Here is a 14,331-nt window from a genome sequence, read left to right as displayed (position 1 = left end):
GGGGGGCGAGAGGACGCCCCAGGGACAGAGGGGGGCGGAGGGGGGGCGAGAGGACGCCCCAGAGACAGGGGGCGGAGCGGGGCGAGAGGACGCCCTTTTTTTTAAAGATTTATTTATTTGTTCATACAGAACCCCAGGGACAGAGGGGGGCGGAGGGGGGGCGAGAGGACGCCCCAGAGACAGAGGGGGGCGGAGGGGGGGCGAGAGGACGCCCCAGAGCCAGGGGGCGGAGCGGGGCGTCCGCGGCTCTCTGGGCAGGGCCGGCTCCCAGCTCCTTCATGGCCTGTGCAGCCTCGGGAGCCGCTGGGTGAACATCCCCGTCAGCGGGGCGATGTGTTCCGAGACTGTAAACGTCAGGCTGGTTCGTCACATCAGCCGGGGTCTCCACGCCCACCCCCATGCGCCTCGAAACGTCTCTACCGCTGACCTGTCCTTCCCCTTGCAAGTGCAGAACTTGAACTTGGGGTGTGGAGCGCCCAGGCCCTGGAGCCGGGTGCTTGGGCTGGGACCCAGCTCTGCCATTGTCGAGTGCCCATGGGCTGCTTAACCACTTACTTCCCCCCTCGCTGCACACCCCCCGCCCCCCACTGTCTTTCTTCCCTTGCCTGTACAGTGTTTTCAGCGCTTTTTTGCAACTTCCAGCACCCAGGCCGCCCAGAGGGTGGGGAGCAGCTCACCGCAGCCCCCTCAGTGTGGAGTCTGCCACAGCATAGACACCTAACAAGACCGTCGGTCTCCCCGTTCCACGGACACCCCTTCCTCCTCCACCCCAGCCTTGGGACGCAGGAAGCCCCTCTTCCTACCGACTCAGAGTGAAGAGCGGACTTTCAATAAATGAAGATGAAGGGTCACCTATGGCTGACCTAACTTGGCTTCCCCTCTTTGGGGCCCATGGTGGGACCCCGAGAAAGCCGCTTCCTCCCAGTTCTGAGAGCCCGGAAACAAGAGGCTTCTTGCTCTGCGTCCCCTCGATGCTCGTGGGAGCAGGCGTGTAGCAGACCAGGAATGCCTTTGAGAGCGCCGCCCGCTCCAATCCCTGGCTTAGTCAGCGCTGAAGGCCAGCTCCCGGTCCACCCTCAGAGCCGTCTTCCCGTCTCCTGACCTTGAAGGAGAAGCCAAGGGCAGGGCTTGTTTCTGCAGGGAGGAGGAGAGCGCGCAGCTGCAGGCTCGGGGGACGCGGGGCCAGCTGCCGTGGCTCCTCGGCCTTTCATCTGCGCTTCCCCTTGGCTCACACCCTCCACTGCAGAGGGGCCCCGGGCTGCCGAGCAGAGGGCTGGGGGCGCTCGTGGGTCTCAGAGCTCCCAGCTTCTTGCAGAGCTGGGAGGGACAGGCGGAGGTTATCCAGTCTCTGTGTCACCAAATCGTAGCATTTTGGAACGAGATGATACCGACCGCTCGAGGGACCCAGCTCTCCCCACCCGCCCACCCACCGGCGGGAGAGGACGCAGCCCAGATGCGGCAGGTGGGGGTGACGTAAGCCGCGGGCAGGGCCCTGGTTCTGGCCCATTGCTTTTCTTGGCCTCCCTGCCCTCCCCAGCATACACTCAAGCCCCAGGACATCGGGCTGCCGATGGTGGAAGGGCTCGAGATGAGGCCCTGATATGTCGGTTCAGATGAGAACACTCACTTTGGACCATTTCCAGCAATTTTCGAATGGAGAAGAATCTTAGCTGCCTCTGGCCCACCTGCGTCATTATTTATTTTATTTGATCTTTAAGATAGGTTTATTTATTGATGCATACAAGAACTGGGAGGCAGACCAGAGGTGCAGGGGGCGAGAGCACTCCCCAGAGACAGAGTGGGGAGCAGAACAGGTGGATGGACTGAAACCCACTGCCGGAGGGCAGCGGGGAGACAGGAGGGTCTGCTGCGCCCCGGGGTCCCTCCCTGGCCGGGGATGGACGTGGGCCGCAGTGGCTGCAGACAGCTTCGTGGTGCTGGGGCCAAGCCCCCTCACCACCCAGGGAGGCCGCCACGTGCTGTGGTCTAACACATGGGCCCAAGGAGGGCGGGCCCCAAAGCCGCAGGCCCGGGCGGAAGCAGGCCGGACGCGCAGAGCCCAGCCAACCCCGCCGGTTCTGGGTGCCGGTGTCCCTTCCCGACCTCCCTCCCAGGACGTGGGGGCCGCCCCTGGCCCCTGGGTCCCCTCGGGAATGGGCTGACCGGGCACCCAGCACGCAAGGACGCTCGTGGAGCCATGTGGACCATCGCTCTGCAAGCCCCCGGCTGCGTCAGCCCCCGCAGGCTGCCTGGGCGTGAGCCCTGGTGCGCATCCGAAGCCCCACCTGCAGGTGAGGATCGAGGTCTCCGTGCAGGGCCTCACGTCCGTGGTGCCGCCAGAAGCCGGCAAGCGGCCTGTAGACTTTCTCTTCAGGCACGAGCGTCCCTCGGCGAGAAGGGGGCTGGCGCGGTGGCTCTAAGACGAAGCCTCCTTTCCTGGGCAGACACCTCCCGGGACACTCTGGGGGGGGGTAGGCCCCCCCTTGCCCTGGGCAAGGCTGCTCCAGGTGCGGGTCAGGGGGCGACGGGGTTCGCTCAGCTCCGGGGAGCTGGATGCGGCAGCCCCCGGGCCAAGGAGCACGGAGCGACTTTGTGTCATTTCCTGTGATGCTGTCCAGGCTCGCTCTGCCCGGCGGCCGGGCCCAGGGCGGGTGGCTGCAGCTGGGGGATGCGTTGTTGACTGAAGTAATTAAAACATGCAGAGTGTTCCCTGTGCCCTGTTTTGCGCTTCTTCCCCAGCTCCTCCTGGCATTTCGGCTGGCAGTTAATAAAACAAAAGGGGGGCCCAGCGGCCCGTGTCTCCCTCCAGCCACAGTGGTTAATTTGGAGCGGGTTGCAAGTGGCAGGTTCCACCTGCAGCGACAGCCCTGGCTTTCTGGCTCATGTGCCGGCCTGCGCTGAGCGCCGTGCCCCGGAACGGGCGCCCCCTGCAGCGCCCAGGCGTGAGCGAAGGGGTGGCATAGCTCACTGCCGCTGCACGAAGCCAGACAGGCTCGCCTGCCCCGTGCCCTGCTGCCCTGTCTCCACCAGAGACCCCGGGGCGGGCCCCCTCCTGGGGACCTGCTTCACCCCACAGCCGTTCTCTGCAGCGTCGTGTGTCAGAGGCATAGGCACGTCTCAGTTTCTCTCCGCCGGCCCAGACCGCAGCTGCCAGCCCTGCCGGCCTCCCCAGGCGCCCGCTGCCCCTGGGGGACGTCTCACACGCTGGGTGCGGAGACCGCAGCTGGTGACTGTCCTCTGGAGACAGCCCGAGCGCCCCAGGGTGCTGCCCTCAGGCCCCGGGAGGACGCTGCCGTCAGCACGTGAGGCGGGCGCGCCGGCCACCCCTCGGACCCGCCCTCGCCGGGCCTCCGGCTCCCTCTGGGTAGGGAAGTTCAGGGGCACCAAGGGGACTTCTGAAAGCGGGGTGCTTCCAGGGCAGCTATTTGGGGCCCCGCAGGGGTGGCGCAGGCTTCCCCAACCCCGCGCGTGGGGCCTGCCCAGGGAGGGGGCGTGTGCCGCGGTTGGGACCTGGGGCGGCAAAGGTGATGTCCTCTGTCAAGACGGTGCCCGCCCGCTGCAGCCTCGTGGGGTCCGGGCGCGTTCCCTGGCCGCTGGCTGGCGCGTGTCCACTCCAGCCCGCTGCTGCCCGGTGCAAGCGGACGCTCAGCCCGTTAGGTGGCCGGTGCTTCGCGCAGACGCTGCCCTCACGGCGGGCGTCGCTGTGGGTGGGCGCTGCTGCCTCCGGAGCCCCGAGGAGAAGGCCCCCTCTCTTTGCTTTTTAAAATTCACATCACCCTGTTGTTGCTTTCTGCTCCCGTGGGCCCTTGCTCCTGGGGTGTAGGGGCCCCGGGAGGGCAGGCGCTCGCTCGCCGACTGCAGCGTCACCCCAGGCCCCCTGGTGTCCCCTGGTGTGACCTGTGAAGTTCCAGGGGCCTGGCTGGCGGCTGAGCTGGTGCTGGGGGCCCCTGGAGGGCTCCCTGGCGGGGTGGGGGGCCCTGCGCCCCCACAGAGAGGAGGGAGCTGGGCGGTGGGTGTGCCTCTGGCTTGGCGTCCACTGACCACAGACCACTGGGACCAAGCTCCACTGCTTTCCTGGCCTGTCTGTCGGAGTGGCCCCAGGCCGTGGGGTCAGCAGGCCATGTCCATGTCCTTTGGGAAAAAATGGGAAATGTGTGGCGATAAGCAGGAACTGGAGGAGTGGACGCTCCAAGAGCCAGATCCGAGCGACCTGTGCCCTGTGAGAGCGGCGGGGGCCCCCCCCGCAGCCAGGGGTGCTGGGCGCAGGCGAGCCCTGTGGCTGCCTCGCTGGGGAGTGGCCTCGGCCGGATTCGGCATCACCCTGTGTTCGTTATGCACCTGCTTCCTCAGCCTGCGCCCGCACTTTCCATGTCGGTTACCTAATGTTCGGGTATGTCAGCACCTCAATGTTCAGCAAAGCCAGACTCCTTTGGAAGGGAGACTCCGAAGTAGGCTGGACTCTGAACCAGCGGTTCTCCGGTCGGCGCTTGAGCCGTGAGGGCAAATGAGAAGCCTGGGCCTTCTGGCCCCGGGGACGGCCCCGTGGCGTCCGGGGAGCCGGTCTGGACCCCCAGGGCCAGGGCGACGCGGGTTCTGCCCCCGCTGCTGTCTCCACAGCGTCTCCCAGAGTTGTTTCCGTGGGATTTGAGGGCAGCCTGGAGGCTCCCAGTCTACGTATTTGGAGAAGAAAGCAAAGGCCAAGCCTTTGTTATTTCTCAAGCCACATCTTTGGCCTTCTCATGTCAGCCCTATAATGAAAGTATCTCCGTCGCTCAGCGAGGGGTGAGCCGGCGGCCAGACAGGCTCGGGGGAGGACAGGGGCTTACGGGCGTGCGGGGCGCCGCTGGGGTGCCGGGCCTCCGGAGCCGGCTCTGGCCTGAGTCTCCAGGGCTCTTTGTCCCCCGGTGGAGGCGGGGCCGTGTCCAAGGCTGGGCACCCTCCCTTGCACAGGGGCGGCAGGAAGCGGACCCCGCAGTGCGAGGGGCTGCAGGGTCAACCCAGCTAGGACCACAGTGCTGTCCCGGCAGCTTCTGAAGCTGCTGGCAAAGCTGGTCAGCGGGTTCAGAGCAGAACCACTTCTGTCTGCTTTGGGGGGGCCGGGCCCACCAGAAGAGGACGTGGGGTCTTCTCTCCTTCACTCAGCCCGTTGATTTCAGGGTGTGTCCACTGGGCCGTGTCTGTGACTGTGCTTTGACCACCCCTGCACCGGCGGAGTCCAGCTGTAGGCTGCGGATATGTGCTGGGGGCCACGTGCACCCCATTCTTCTGGAGCAAATGTGTTCATGCTTTTACTTTTAAAAAACATTTATTTATTTATGCATGCAAGAGCTGGGGCGCAGGCCAGAGGTGCGGGGGTGAGAGGATCCCCAGAGACAGAACAGAGCAGCTGGAGCCACTGAACACGCGTGGTCAACCGGCCGGCCGGGATCGAGCTCCTGGCCGTGACTGCCGATAGCTCGGCAGCACTGTGGAGCCAGGAGGCCCAGGGCTTCCAACTGGTACATTCCTGAAAGAATCTGAAAACCCAGGCTGGCCCTCTGCACATTTTAATTTGCCATTTAAATCTTCAACACAATTTTAAATAATTGCAAACGTTGCCAGTTCTAGAATATTGTAAATATTGACACTAAAGAAATATACGACTCCTTTAATGTGTCTAATGAACTTTAAATACCAGAGCAATTTGGTGCACCACCCATTAAACCCCGCGCGAGTTCTTCAGCGGCTGGTTTGGTGAGGTTCCTGTTCTTGGACTTATACTTTTATTCTCGTTACCCCACCGAATTTATCCGTATGCATGATATGTATCACAAAAGTCAGTGGAGCGCTCTACACGCTGCCATCATTTAGCACAATAAAAAACATAGTTCAAGATTGAAATGTCCAATGACCCGAAGTTTCTCGACATTCAGAGCTTTACAGTTATCACTGACGCACAGAAATGGGAGCGAGAGCAAAATAATGTCTACGTGCGGCAACTGTGGATACACGTGTAAAAGCCGAGGAGAGTCATGGTTCTGAAATGCAACCCGTGTCCTCGACGTATCGGGACGGAGCAGGGCTGACGGCTAGTGTGAGGAAGCTTGGGGTCAGTGCCCGTCCAGTTTCTCATTTTTATGACGATGAGACCGAGGAACATCGTTCGTAGCACAGCAGCCGGCCGGGGAGGAGCGTGCTGGGTGCGTGGCTCCGTGCTCTGAACCAGTGTTCTTTGCCCCTTGCTGTTTGTCCGACGTGACACGCTGGTCTTCTACCAGCATTTCTTTAATCTCCTTTCCCCCGATAATTCTGTTAGGCCTGTCCCCGTTCCGTTGTGTGAAAAGAGTGGGAAACTATCGAATCTGCAACATGTTTCATTTCCCAGCCACAGGAGGTGTTTATTTTCAGCACCTGCCCCAGAGCCCATCCACGGGTGCCCAGTAGGCTTTCTCCCTCGAGATGTAGAATGAGTGAGAGGTTTGTTTCCTTTGAGAGTGCCAGGAGGGTTTTCAGTTCAATTTCAGAAAAAAACTTCTTAGAAAATTCTTTGCAAATAAAAACACAGAATTAAAATTGGATTACAAACAAGTCATGCTTTAGTATGAGTTTGACCCATGCAACACTCAGGACGTGCCTATACTAAGAAACCAATCGTTGCGTATCTAAATTCACATTGCCCGGAATCCGTGTTAGTTATCCGGTCAGCAAGAAGTCAAGGGCAGCCGTGGCCTGTGCGCTGCTCACACGGGAGGCCCCGGGGCAGCAGAGTACTGGACCCTGAGGTAGCCTCTCGCAGCTGAGCGGACCGGGTCCTCTGGGTTCCTGCACAGAATCTGGGCCCCTCCAGGCAGCATCTGACTCACAGGTGGGAAGGGAAGTTTGCCCCAGTCCGGCCACGTTGCTCTGGCCCGGCGTGAGCCCTCGCTGCACCAGGAGCGGCGGTTTGCAGTGTGCTGGATTGCACTCTTGCACCCACACCACAAAGCAAGTGAGCCAAGACCTCAAGCGGCCCAGGTTCCACCTGGGGACAAAGGCGAGAGGCAAGGGGGTCCACCACCCCGTGACTCCCCACTTCCTCCAAACTGAAGCTGGCCCCCCCACTTGGGTCCCCATGTTGACAAATGCAAGACACGGTTCCTGCCTCCATGGTTCCTCTACCTGCCACCCTGTGAGAGTGACAAAGGCCACCTTGGGAGGCCTTTCAGGGTGAGGAGCCCAAAGATCTCCCAGTACTATTATTTCTAGAATCTTCTCTTCGATTCATTGCTGGGCTTCTATCAGCGTTTATGGATTGCTTCTATTCCTTAGTGTATCTCACTGAGCGTGTGGCTCATTAGCTGCTATTTCTCATACCACGTGGAGGTGAGGCAAATCAAATCACACGATTTTCTTCTGTGCAATGGGACTGATAGGGGACCCGACACCTAGAATTCGAGAGCAGTTCAATGAGCGTGTGACCTCCACAGGCTGGCAGTCAGTCTGCCTTCATTAGTATCATTCTTACTAGGATTCTCACTTCAGCCCGTCCCTTGGTTACGCTTTATCATGGAGATGGCTGTGTGTGTATACGTATGTATCTACACACACACACAGCTTTCCCAGACCCCAACTCCCCAATGTAGGAGGAGGAGAAGGTAGGTTACCTGGGCGACAATCTGTCTTGGACAATTTTCATCCACTTCTGGGCACGTGCCGCAAAAGCCACCCACATGGGTGGTGCCACCCAGCAAGAATCTTGATAAGAGTCCCCCTTAGAGAGGCCTTGTGGCCGGTTCACACGCTTCTAATACTTTCCTGCCCACATATGTAGGCTCCCACGTTCCCACCAGCACGTTCGAATTTCTCGCTCTCTAAATGTGGAGACTGCAATCTGGAACGCCTAGGTGTATAGCCGTCAGGTGAGGCCCACGCCAGCAGTGGTTGGAGGACTCCGTTATTTAGAAGTTTGAAATGTTCCTATATCCCTGCCTCTGTGTTTTTTTTGAAACCAGAAATCAGGTGCAATGAAACATTTTACTGGGTTCCACCACCAACATGGTTTTCTTGGATAAAACACCAGCTCTTGCTAGAGAACGTAAACACACCCAGTCTGCTGCTCTCCCTTAACTCGTGTTTTTTTTCTTTTTATTGTTTTTAAATTTTCCAACAAGTTCCCCTCGCCTCCCTCTCTGGAGGAAGCATGGCATGTAGAGCAGCTTTCTGGAATTTTCTTTCTGCCGTCACAGCTATCACTACTGCCCTGTGATACATTTGCTTATGCAGACACACCTGGGCATGAGTGGAAATGCTGGCGTAGACACGATTGTGGTTTCGTGTGTCTTCACTGCCGAGTTCCCAGACATACCGGCAGGATGATACACAACTCCGCCTTGTCCCTTTCGTTGCTGAATATCCGTCCAGGGATGAGCACCATGTCGCCCTAAAGACAATAAAACAGACATCTTCAACCAAGTAGTTTGGCTTACACGAGCTAGTCTTTTTCCAAGTCTCCTAGAAGCGAAATTGCTGGATCGAGGCACTTACGAGGGCAGGCTCAGCCCAGCCACCCCCAGCAGGCGGTGCCTTGAGGTGCACAAGTCCCTCTACTCTCTCCGACTCCAGAGAGCGTGCGTCTTCTCAGCGTGTCGCACGTGACATCCAGAATGTGTCTCCCTGTTGCTTGGGTCGGCACCTCGTGTGTCTGCGGCCTTTGTGACACCCAAGACCACCTGCTCTCACCCTTCATCATTTCCCCATTGAGTTGCTTTTTAAACTGATTGAAAGGTTTTGGGGTTTTAATTCTCTGTTCTATGTGTTACAAATATTTTCTCTGTCATTCATCTTTATGCTTATTGTGTAAAGTGCCACGCACAATTGTCTGCTTTTCATTAAGTTGTAGCCTTAAATTCAGCTCTTTACGGCAGCCTGAGCTTATGTCTTATTGAGGAAGGTTTTCCTCTCCTGAGGTTATGCAAATTCCTTTTCTAAGTTTTTTTTCTAATATTATTATTGTTTTGTTTTTTTTTATGTTTAGCTCTTTAATCCATCTGGAAATGATTTTTGTATATGGTGTGAGGTAGGTATCCAAGTGTACTTTTTAAATGAATAACAGTTCATTGTCCCAACACTTTGATTACTAACCCATCATTTCATATATTAAATTCCAATATCTTAATTGGGTCTGCTTCCGGACTCTTATTTTGTTCCATTGATCAACAAAATTTGTCTATTCCTATGCTAATAACATGATGTGCTCATGACTGTAGTTTGATAATGTGCTTTGCTACCTGACACAAAATTTCGCTTGTTCTAATTCAAGTATATCTTGTTATCAAATATGTATCCCTTTCGATGAATCTTGAAATCACCTTGTCCATATGTCATTCCATTGGGGTTTTCATTTAAATGGTGTTGAATGTTTAGGTTAATTTGTGGGGGAATGAGAGACTTATGAGGATGGATCTTTCTATCCAAGGAAACAAAAGATCTTTCCATATATTTTGGATCTTCTTTCATGCTTTTCAACATTTTTCTTTAAACAGACCTTGTACATTTTCTGCTAAGATGTATGCCTGGAATTTTAAACACTTCTTGTTGCTACCACACAGTATTCTTTCCATTGAATGTTGAAGGTATTGCTACTGGTATATGAGAACAGTTTCATTTTTGCATATTGGTTTCCTATCTAGGTAGCTCACTAAATCACATAATGGTTCTAATTGCTCTTTAGAAAACGAATGGTTGTATCACATGCAACCACTGGAAGTTTTCACTAGTTTTACCTGGTATTATTGATGCTTTATTATATTGGCTAGGCCAGTCTGCATAGGGTTATAGACTATCAGTGATAGAAGATATCTTCTATGCTTTCCGTGTTTTATTAGTACATATTTTATTCAGTGTGCTAAATAAAGGAAATTACCTTCTATTATGAATGAATTAGGATTTTTTTTTTAATCAGGAAACGTATATTGGAATATTTTAGTACTTTGAAAAAATTTGGTATCTTGAAAAGATTTCTTCTTTTTCCCTTTGATTATGTAAAACAGTGACTTTCTTAAAGCTTAGATATTGCACTTTTATTACAAAACACTAAGTTATTATATGAAATTTTTGTAATATTTTGCTGATGTCATATGACAGTTTTTCAGATTTGGAGACTATATTTCAGATAACTTTATACAGATGTAGATAAAATATTCCTATCTGTATTTATCTATTTAATGTTGCATTTAACTGATTTTGTCATCAGGACTTTCAAGTCACAGAAGATGACTTTGCCATTTTTATTATTTTTTTCCTTTGGAGAAATATAAAGAGAGAAAATTTTAACAGAACTCATCCATAAAACCAACTAGATCTTGTGCTTTTTTAAAGCATTGATTTTTTTCCCTATAATTTTCAAGTTTTCTGCTTTTAACTTTTTCATTAATATTTCCTCATAAATCAGTCATGGCATTTTATTCCCTGATTTAATGCTCTAACATTCTTAACATTTTATATTTGTTTCCTCTATGTCCATTTCAGCTTTGATGTCGGCTCTTATTATTTATGAGTTTAGTTTGCTTTTACTCTTACTTTGGTTGTTTGTTTTATACAGATCCTTCACTTTATTTTTATCATTCATTTCCTCTTGCTTCATATAAATTTGTCTTGTAGATCTTTACTGCCTTTTTGCTGAGTCCTTATTTAACCTCACTGTGTAAGTGCTTAAATGCTACATGTTTCTCCCCAAAATTATGTTAGCTATTTTCTATAGGTTTCAGTCAACTTTGTTATTCTAGTAATAAGTTTACCTTTTGTGTTTAATTATCAGATTGGCTTTTAACTGTCTGAAAAGAACTTTTGAAAAATGATCTTTTTGTTGTTAGCTTCTATTTTATTTTATTGGATACTAAAATTGTTTATTTTTACCTTGCTTTATTCCCTTGGTATTTCAGGCTCTTTTGAAGTCTAATAAGTTACCGGCTTTTATAAACTTTTTCAGATAATAATGATAATGTCCAGCATTTTAATGAGCCTGACAGACACATGCTCACAATACGTGTCCCTCCACTGAAATTCATTATTTGTATTTTCAAAAAGTGTCTCTGTTTGACTTGTCTTCTTGAGCTGTCAGTTTTTGAATGAAGTGTTTTGATTTTCCACTGTAATTGTAGATGTGTGAGTTCCCTTTTATTTATACCCCGTTTTACTCTTTTTATATTTTTGTTCTCATGTTAGTTGGAGCATAAAAGTTCATGATTTGTCATAATAGTGCATTTTGCCACCTTCAAATATAATTTAAACCACTTTCTATCTGTTATGTTATGGACATTATCTTCACACACGCTTGTTAAGTTTTGCATCTTTTACTTTCAATATTCTCTGCCATGCCCTTTAGAAAACTCTTCAAAATAACACGCATCTTGCTTTTTAAAAACTGACTTTTCCGTGAGTAGGAGGCGCTGCTCTGGCGACCTGTCTCTGCTCGCCTTCCTGTGGTTCTTTAAGCTGCTTTTCCCGCTGCACTTTGGACACCACGAGCTCATCATTTCTGTGTGTTTTTGGTATCGGTCAGAACTTTTTTTCTGAAACTGACTTGGAAGCTACATACGCATTTCCGATTCTTCTAGAAGCTTACAGTTTTAGTGAGCACTTTGACATGCAAACTGCTCAAATCATTGCTAGCCATTCACCCACTGCAGCCCCACCTTCTAGATGACAGCTTTATCAGGCTTTGACTCTGTCACTGTGTCTACTCTTCCACATGTTATGGTGGGGATTACTGCGAGTTCCATTTTGGATAAGTATCCTTATAATGGGAGTGCTACCGTTAGCATTATCAGCATCATTATATGCTTCATGTCCCCATTTTACAGGGAGCCTTCACTAGTGATTGGATTACGTTTTATTACCAAGTTAGCAACCGTTATTTAGATTCTTCATTATTTAGATTCTTGTCGCTTATTTGCTCTACACTATTTGTTGGGTTCCAAATTATTGTTTAGCGTAGATTTTTTTCCTGGAGTATGTCCTTAATTAATTTTTTGTTGCTTTATTTTCTGGAAGGCTGAGAGGGGGAAACTTTCTGAGCCTTGGCTTGTCTGAAAGAAAGGTCTGCATTTGCCCTTAACTTGCTGCAGAGCTCTCTGGACAATGCATGCTATCACACATCTTCTGAAATGCTTCCGGAGAGGCGAACGTAATCCCTTTTTGGTGGTGAGGCTGCCTCCCACAAGCATCCTTCAGCGTCCACTGCTCTCCCTCCCACCGGCGCAGTGACAGTGAGAGCGCCTGGGCACTAGCTGCCAGGATGCTTCTCAGGGCACTTCTCAGCGGCCCGCGGTGCTGCCAGGAGCTCCTGCGCTCAGCGCTGGGCTTACTCCTGCGTGTCCCGACCCGGACCCGGCTCGGGCCTGGGGCGCCTCCTCTCAGGCAGTGAAGGTGCTGGCGGCAGGCGCCTCTTGCCCGGCCCTCAGCTCTGAGCCCGGCCTCCCGCGGACGCTCGGCCCAGACTGCTGGAGGACAAGGCGTGGGCCGTGGTGGCGGGAAGAACCAGCGCGTTCCCTCAGCGCCCTTCCTTGTGGCACGGGGCCTTCCTGCTGCGGGGCGCCCTCGGCCCGCCCCCGAGACAGTCACCAGTTTCGCAGTTCTGACTGAGGTGGCGGCTCAAGGCCGCCGGCTGGCTAATGCCAAGGGCGTTTCTGCCTCCTTTGCCAAGGTGTCTCACCTGGCACAGGTGCTCCCCTGGACTCTGCAGACTTCCTCCCCAGGTCAGCGCTCCCTGCAGCTCTTGGTTCTGAGTTCCTCCCCCCACCTCGCTCATCTTGCATCTTTCTTTACCGTCCCTGAACGGAAGCTGCCCTTGGGTGACCTCCAGCTGCCCCTCGGGCTGCCCGCCTCACGGGCAGGCAGGTCTGGGCGCCGGTTTCCCCCGGCCCGTAGCCGCCACAGAAGGGGGGTGCCAAGGCGTGTCTGCGTGGGAAGAGAGCAGTGGAGTGACGCGCCATGGCTGTCTGGTCACGGACGCCTGTGTCTCGACCCCTTGCAGGTGGGTGGACACACCATGCTCCCCATCCGGTGGATGCCCCCCGAAAGCATCATGTACCGGAAGTTCACGACGGAGAGTGACGTGTGGAGCTTCGGGGTGATCCTCTGGGAGATCTTCACCTACGGGAAGCAGCCGTGGTTCCAGCTCTCCAACACAGAGGTAGGAGCCCGGGCGGGGGCGGGGAGGCGGCTCCGCGCAGAGGCCACTCGGGGCTCGCGGTCAGCACAGGGGTGCGGGCCTCGGCGGGCGTGGGGGCCGCAGCGCTTCCCGGCAGGAGGAGAAGCTGTCGCGGAGAGCCATGTGATGAAGGTGGGACCAGTCACCCATCACAGACAAAGAACAACTGAGTTTCTCCATCGTGCCGACTGGTGGGAACACCTGCTCAGATCCCAAATAGGCTGGGTCCCCAGAAGCTCTAGGGGCGCCAGCGGGGTGTGGCAGACGGGAGCCGGGAGTGGCCTCCGGGGTCGCCGCTCAGTGAGTGTGGGAGAGACAAGCACCTCTCGGAGGGTTTGCGCACAGCAACAGGAGCGCCTTGGGGCAATCTGCACTGCCAGGCCCTCCACCGAGCGTCTGGGCGCAGCACTGTGCACAGCCGGCGAGGCTCGGCCCGACGTGGGGGCTGCTCGGGGGCACAGCCGGGTCGGAGGCGGGGCGGGGCTGGAGAAAGGGCGCGTGCCCGGCTGCCCGGACCCCCCCGCGGGGCTGGACCTTCTCAGCCCGCCCAGCCCGGACACGCGTCCAGTCTGTCGACAGGGGCCGGCCTCCCAGCCCTGCAGGCCACCAGAGACTGCTGTTTTCTGTGAAAACGTGGGCACCGTGTCTGCGAAGACTGGGGTCCGCTCCCACAGGCAGAGGTCCCCCTTGGCAAGAGCAGACCCCGCCCTGCCCCCGCGCCCTAACTGCTGAAGGCAGCGGGTGGCAAACATGGAGAGGAGGCCATGCCCTCTGCTCGGTGCCCGTCCCCGCCACAGGGTGGGCCCCGAGGCAGGTCCCGAAGTGTGACAAGCGCCCCCCCCTTGGAGAAGCAACGGAACAGGGTGCCAGAGTGCGCTTGTTAGGGCCTTTTCAGGGGCCTCAGTTTCCCGTGGGTGGGCGGGGGTGCACAGGCGCCTGGGTGAGACGCCCCCAGGCACGCACGGGCGCCCACGTACCCTGCACACAGCACCGTCCCCACACGCGAGGACACACGGCTCAGCACCCCGTGCGCCTCCCGCCGGCCGGGCACGCGTGTTCCCGCACCACGTGTGCCCGCAGACTCACGCAGCCTCCTCGGGGGGCGCCCGGGCATGGGCGTCTGCGCTGAGGTGGCCTCTGGTCTGTGGACGGCCCGTGCGGCC

The 14,331-nt window shown here is 54.8% G+C and overlaps 1 protein-coding gene across 1 annotated transcript in view; it reads left to right on the top strand.

Annotated features, from left to right (window-relative positions):
- Window positions 1-14,331, top strand: part of NTRK3 (neurotrophic tyrosine kinase, receptor, type 3) — a 121,986-nt gene that overhangs the window by 107,128 nt on the left and 527 nt on the right. The window contains exon 10 of the mRNA XM_012732672.1: window positions 12,992-13,150. Coding sequence (XP_012588126.1) covers window positions 12,992-13,150 — 159 coding nt within the window. The remainder of the gene's footprint in view (window positions 1-12,991; window positions 13,151-14,331) is intronic.

Source organism: Condylura cristata, unplaced genomic scaffold, assembly GCF_000260355.1.
Source record: "Condylura cristata isolate star-nosed mole 26May11 unplaced genomic scaffold, ConCri1.0 scaffold00035, whole genome shotgun sequence".
Classification (NCBI taxonomy): domain Eukaryota; kingdom Metazoa; phylum Chordata; class Mammalia; order Eulipotyphla; family Talpidae; genus Condylura; species Condylura cristata.
The sequence above is the reverse complement of the archived record's forward strand: the minus strand, read 5'-3'. Positions and strand labels throughout refer to the sequence as shown.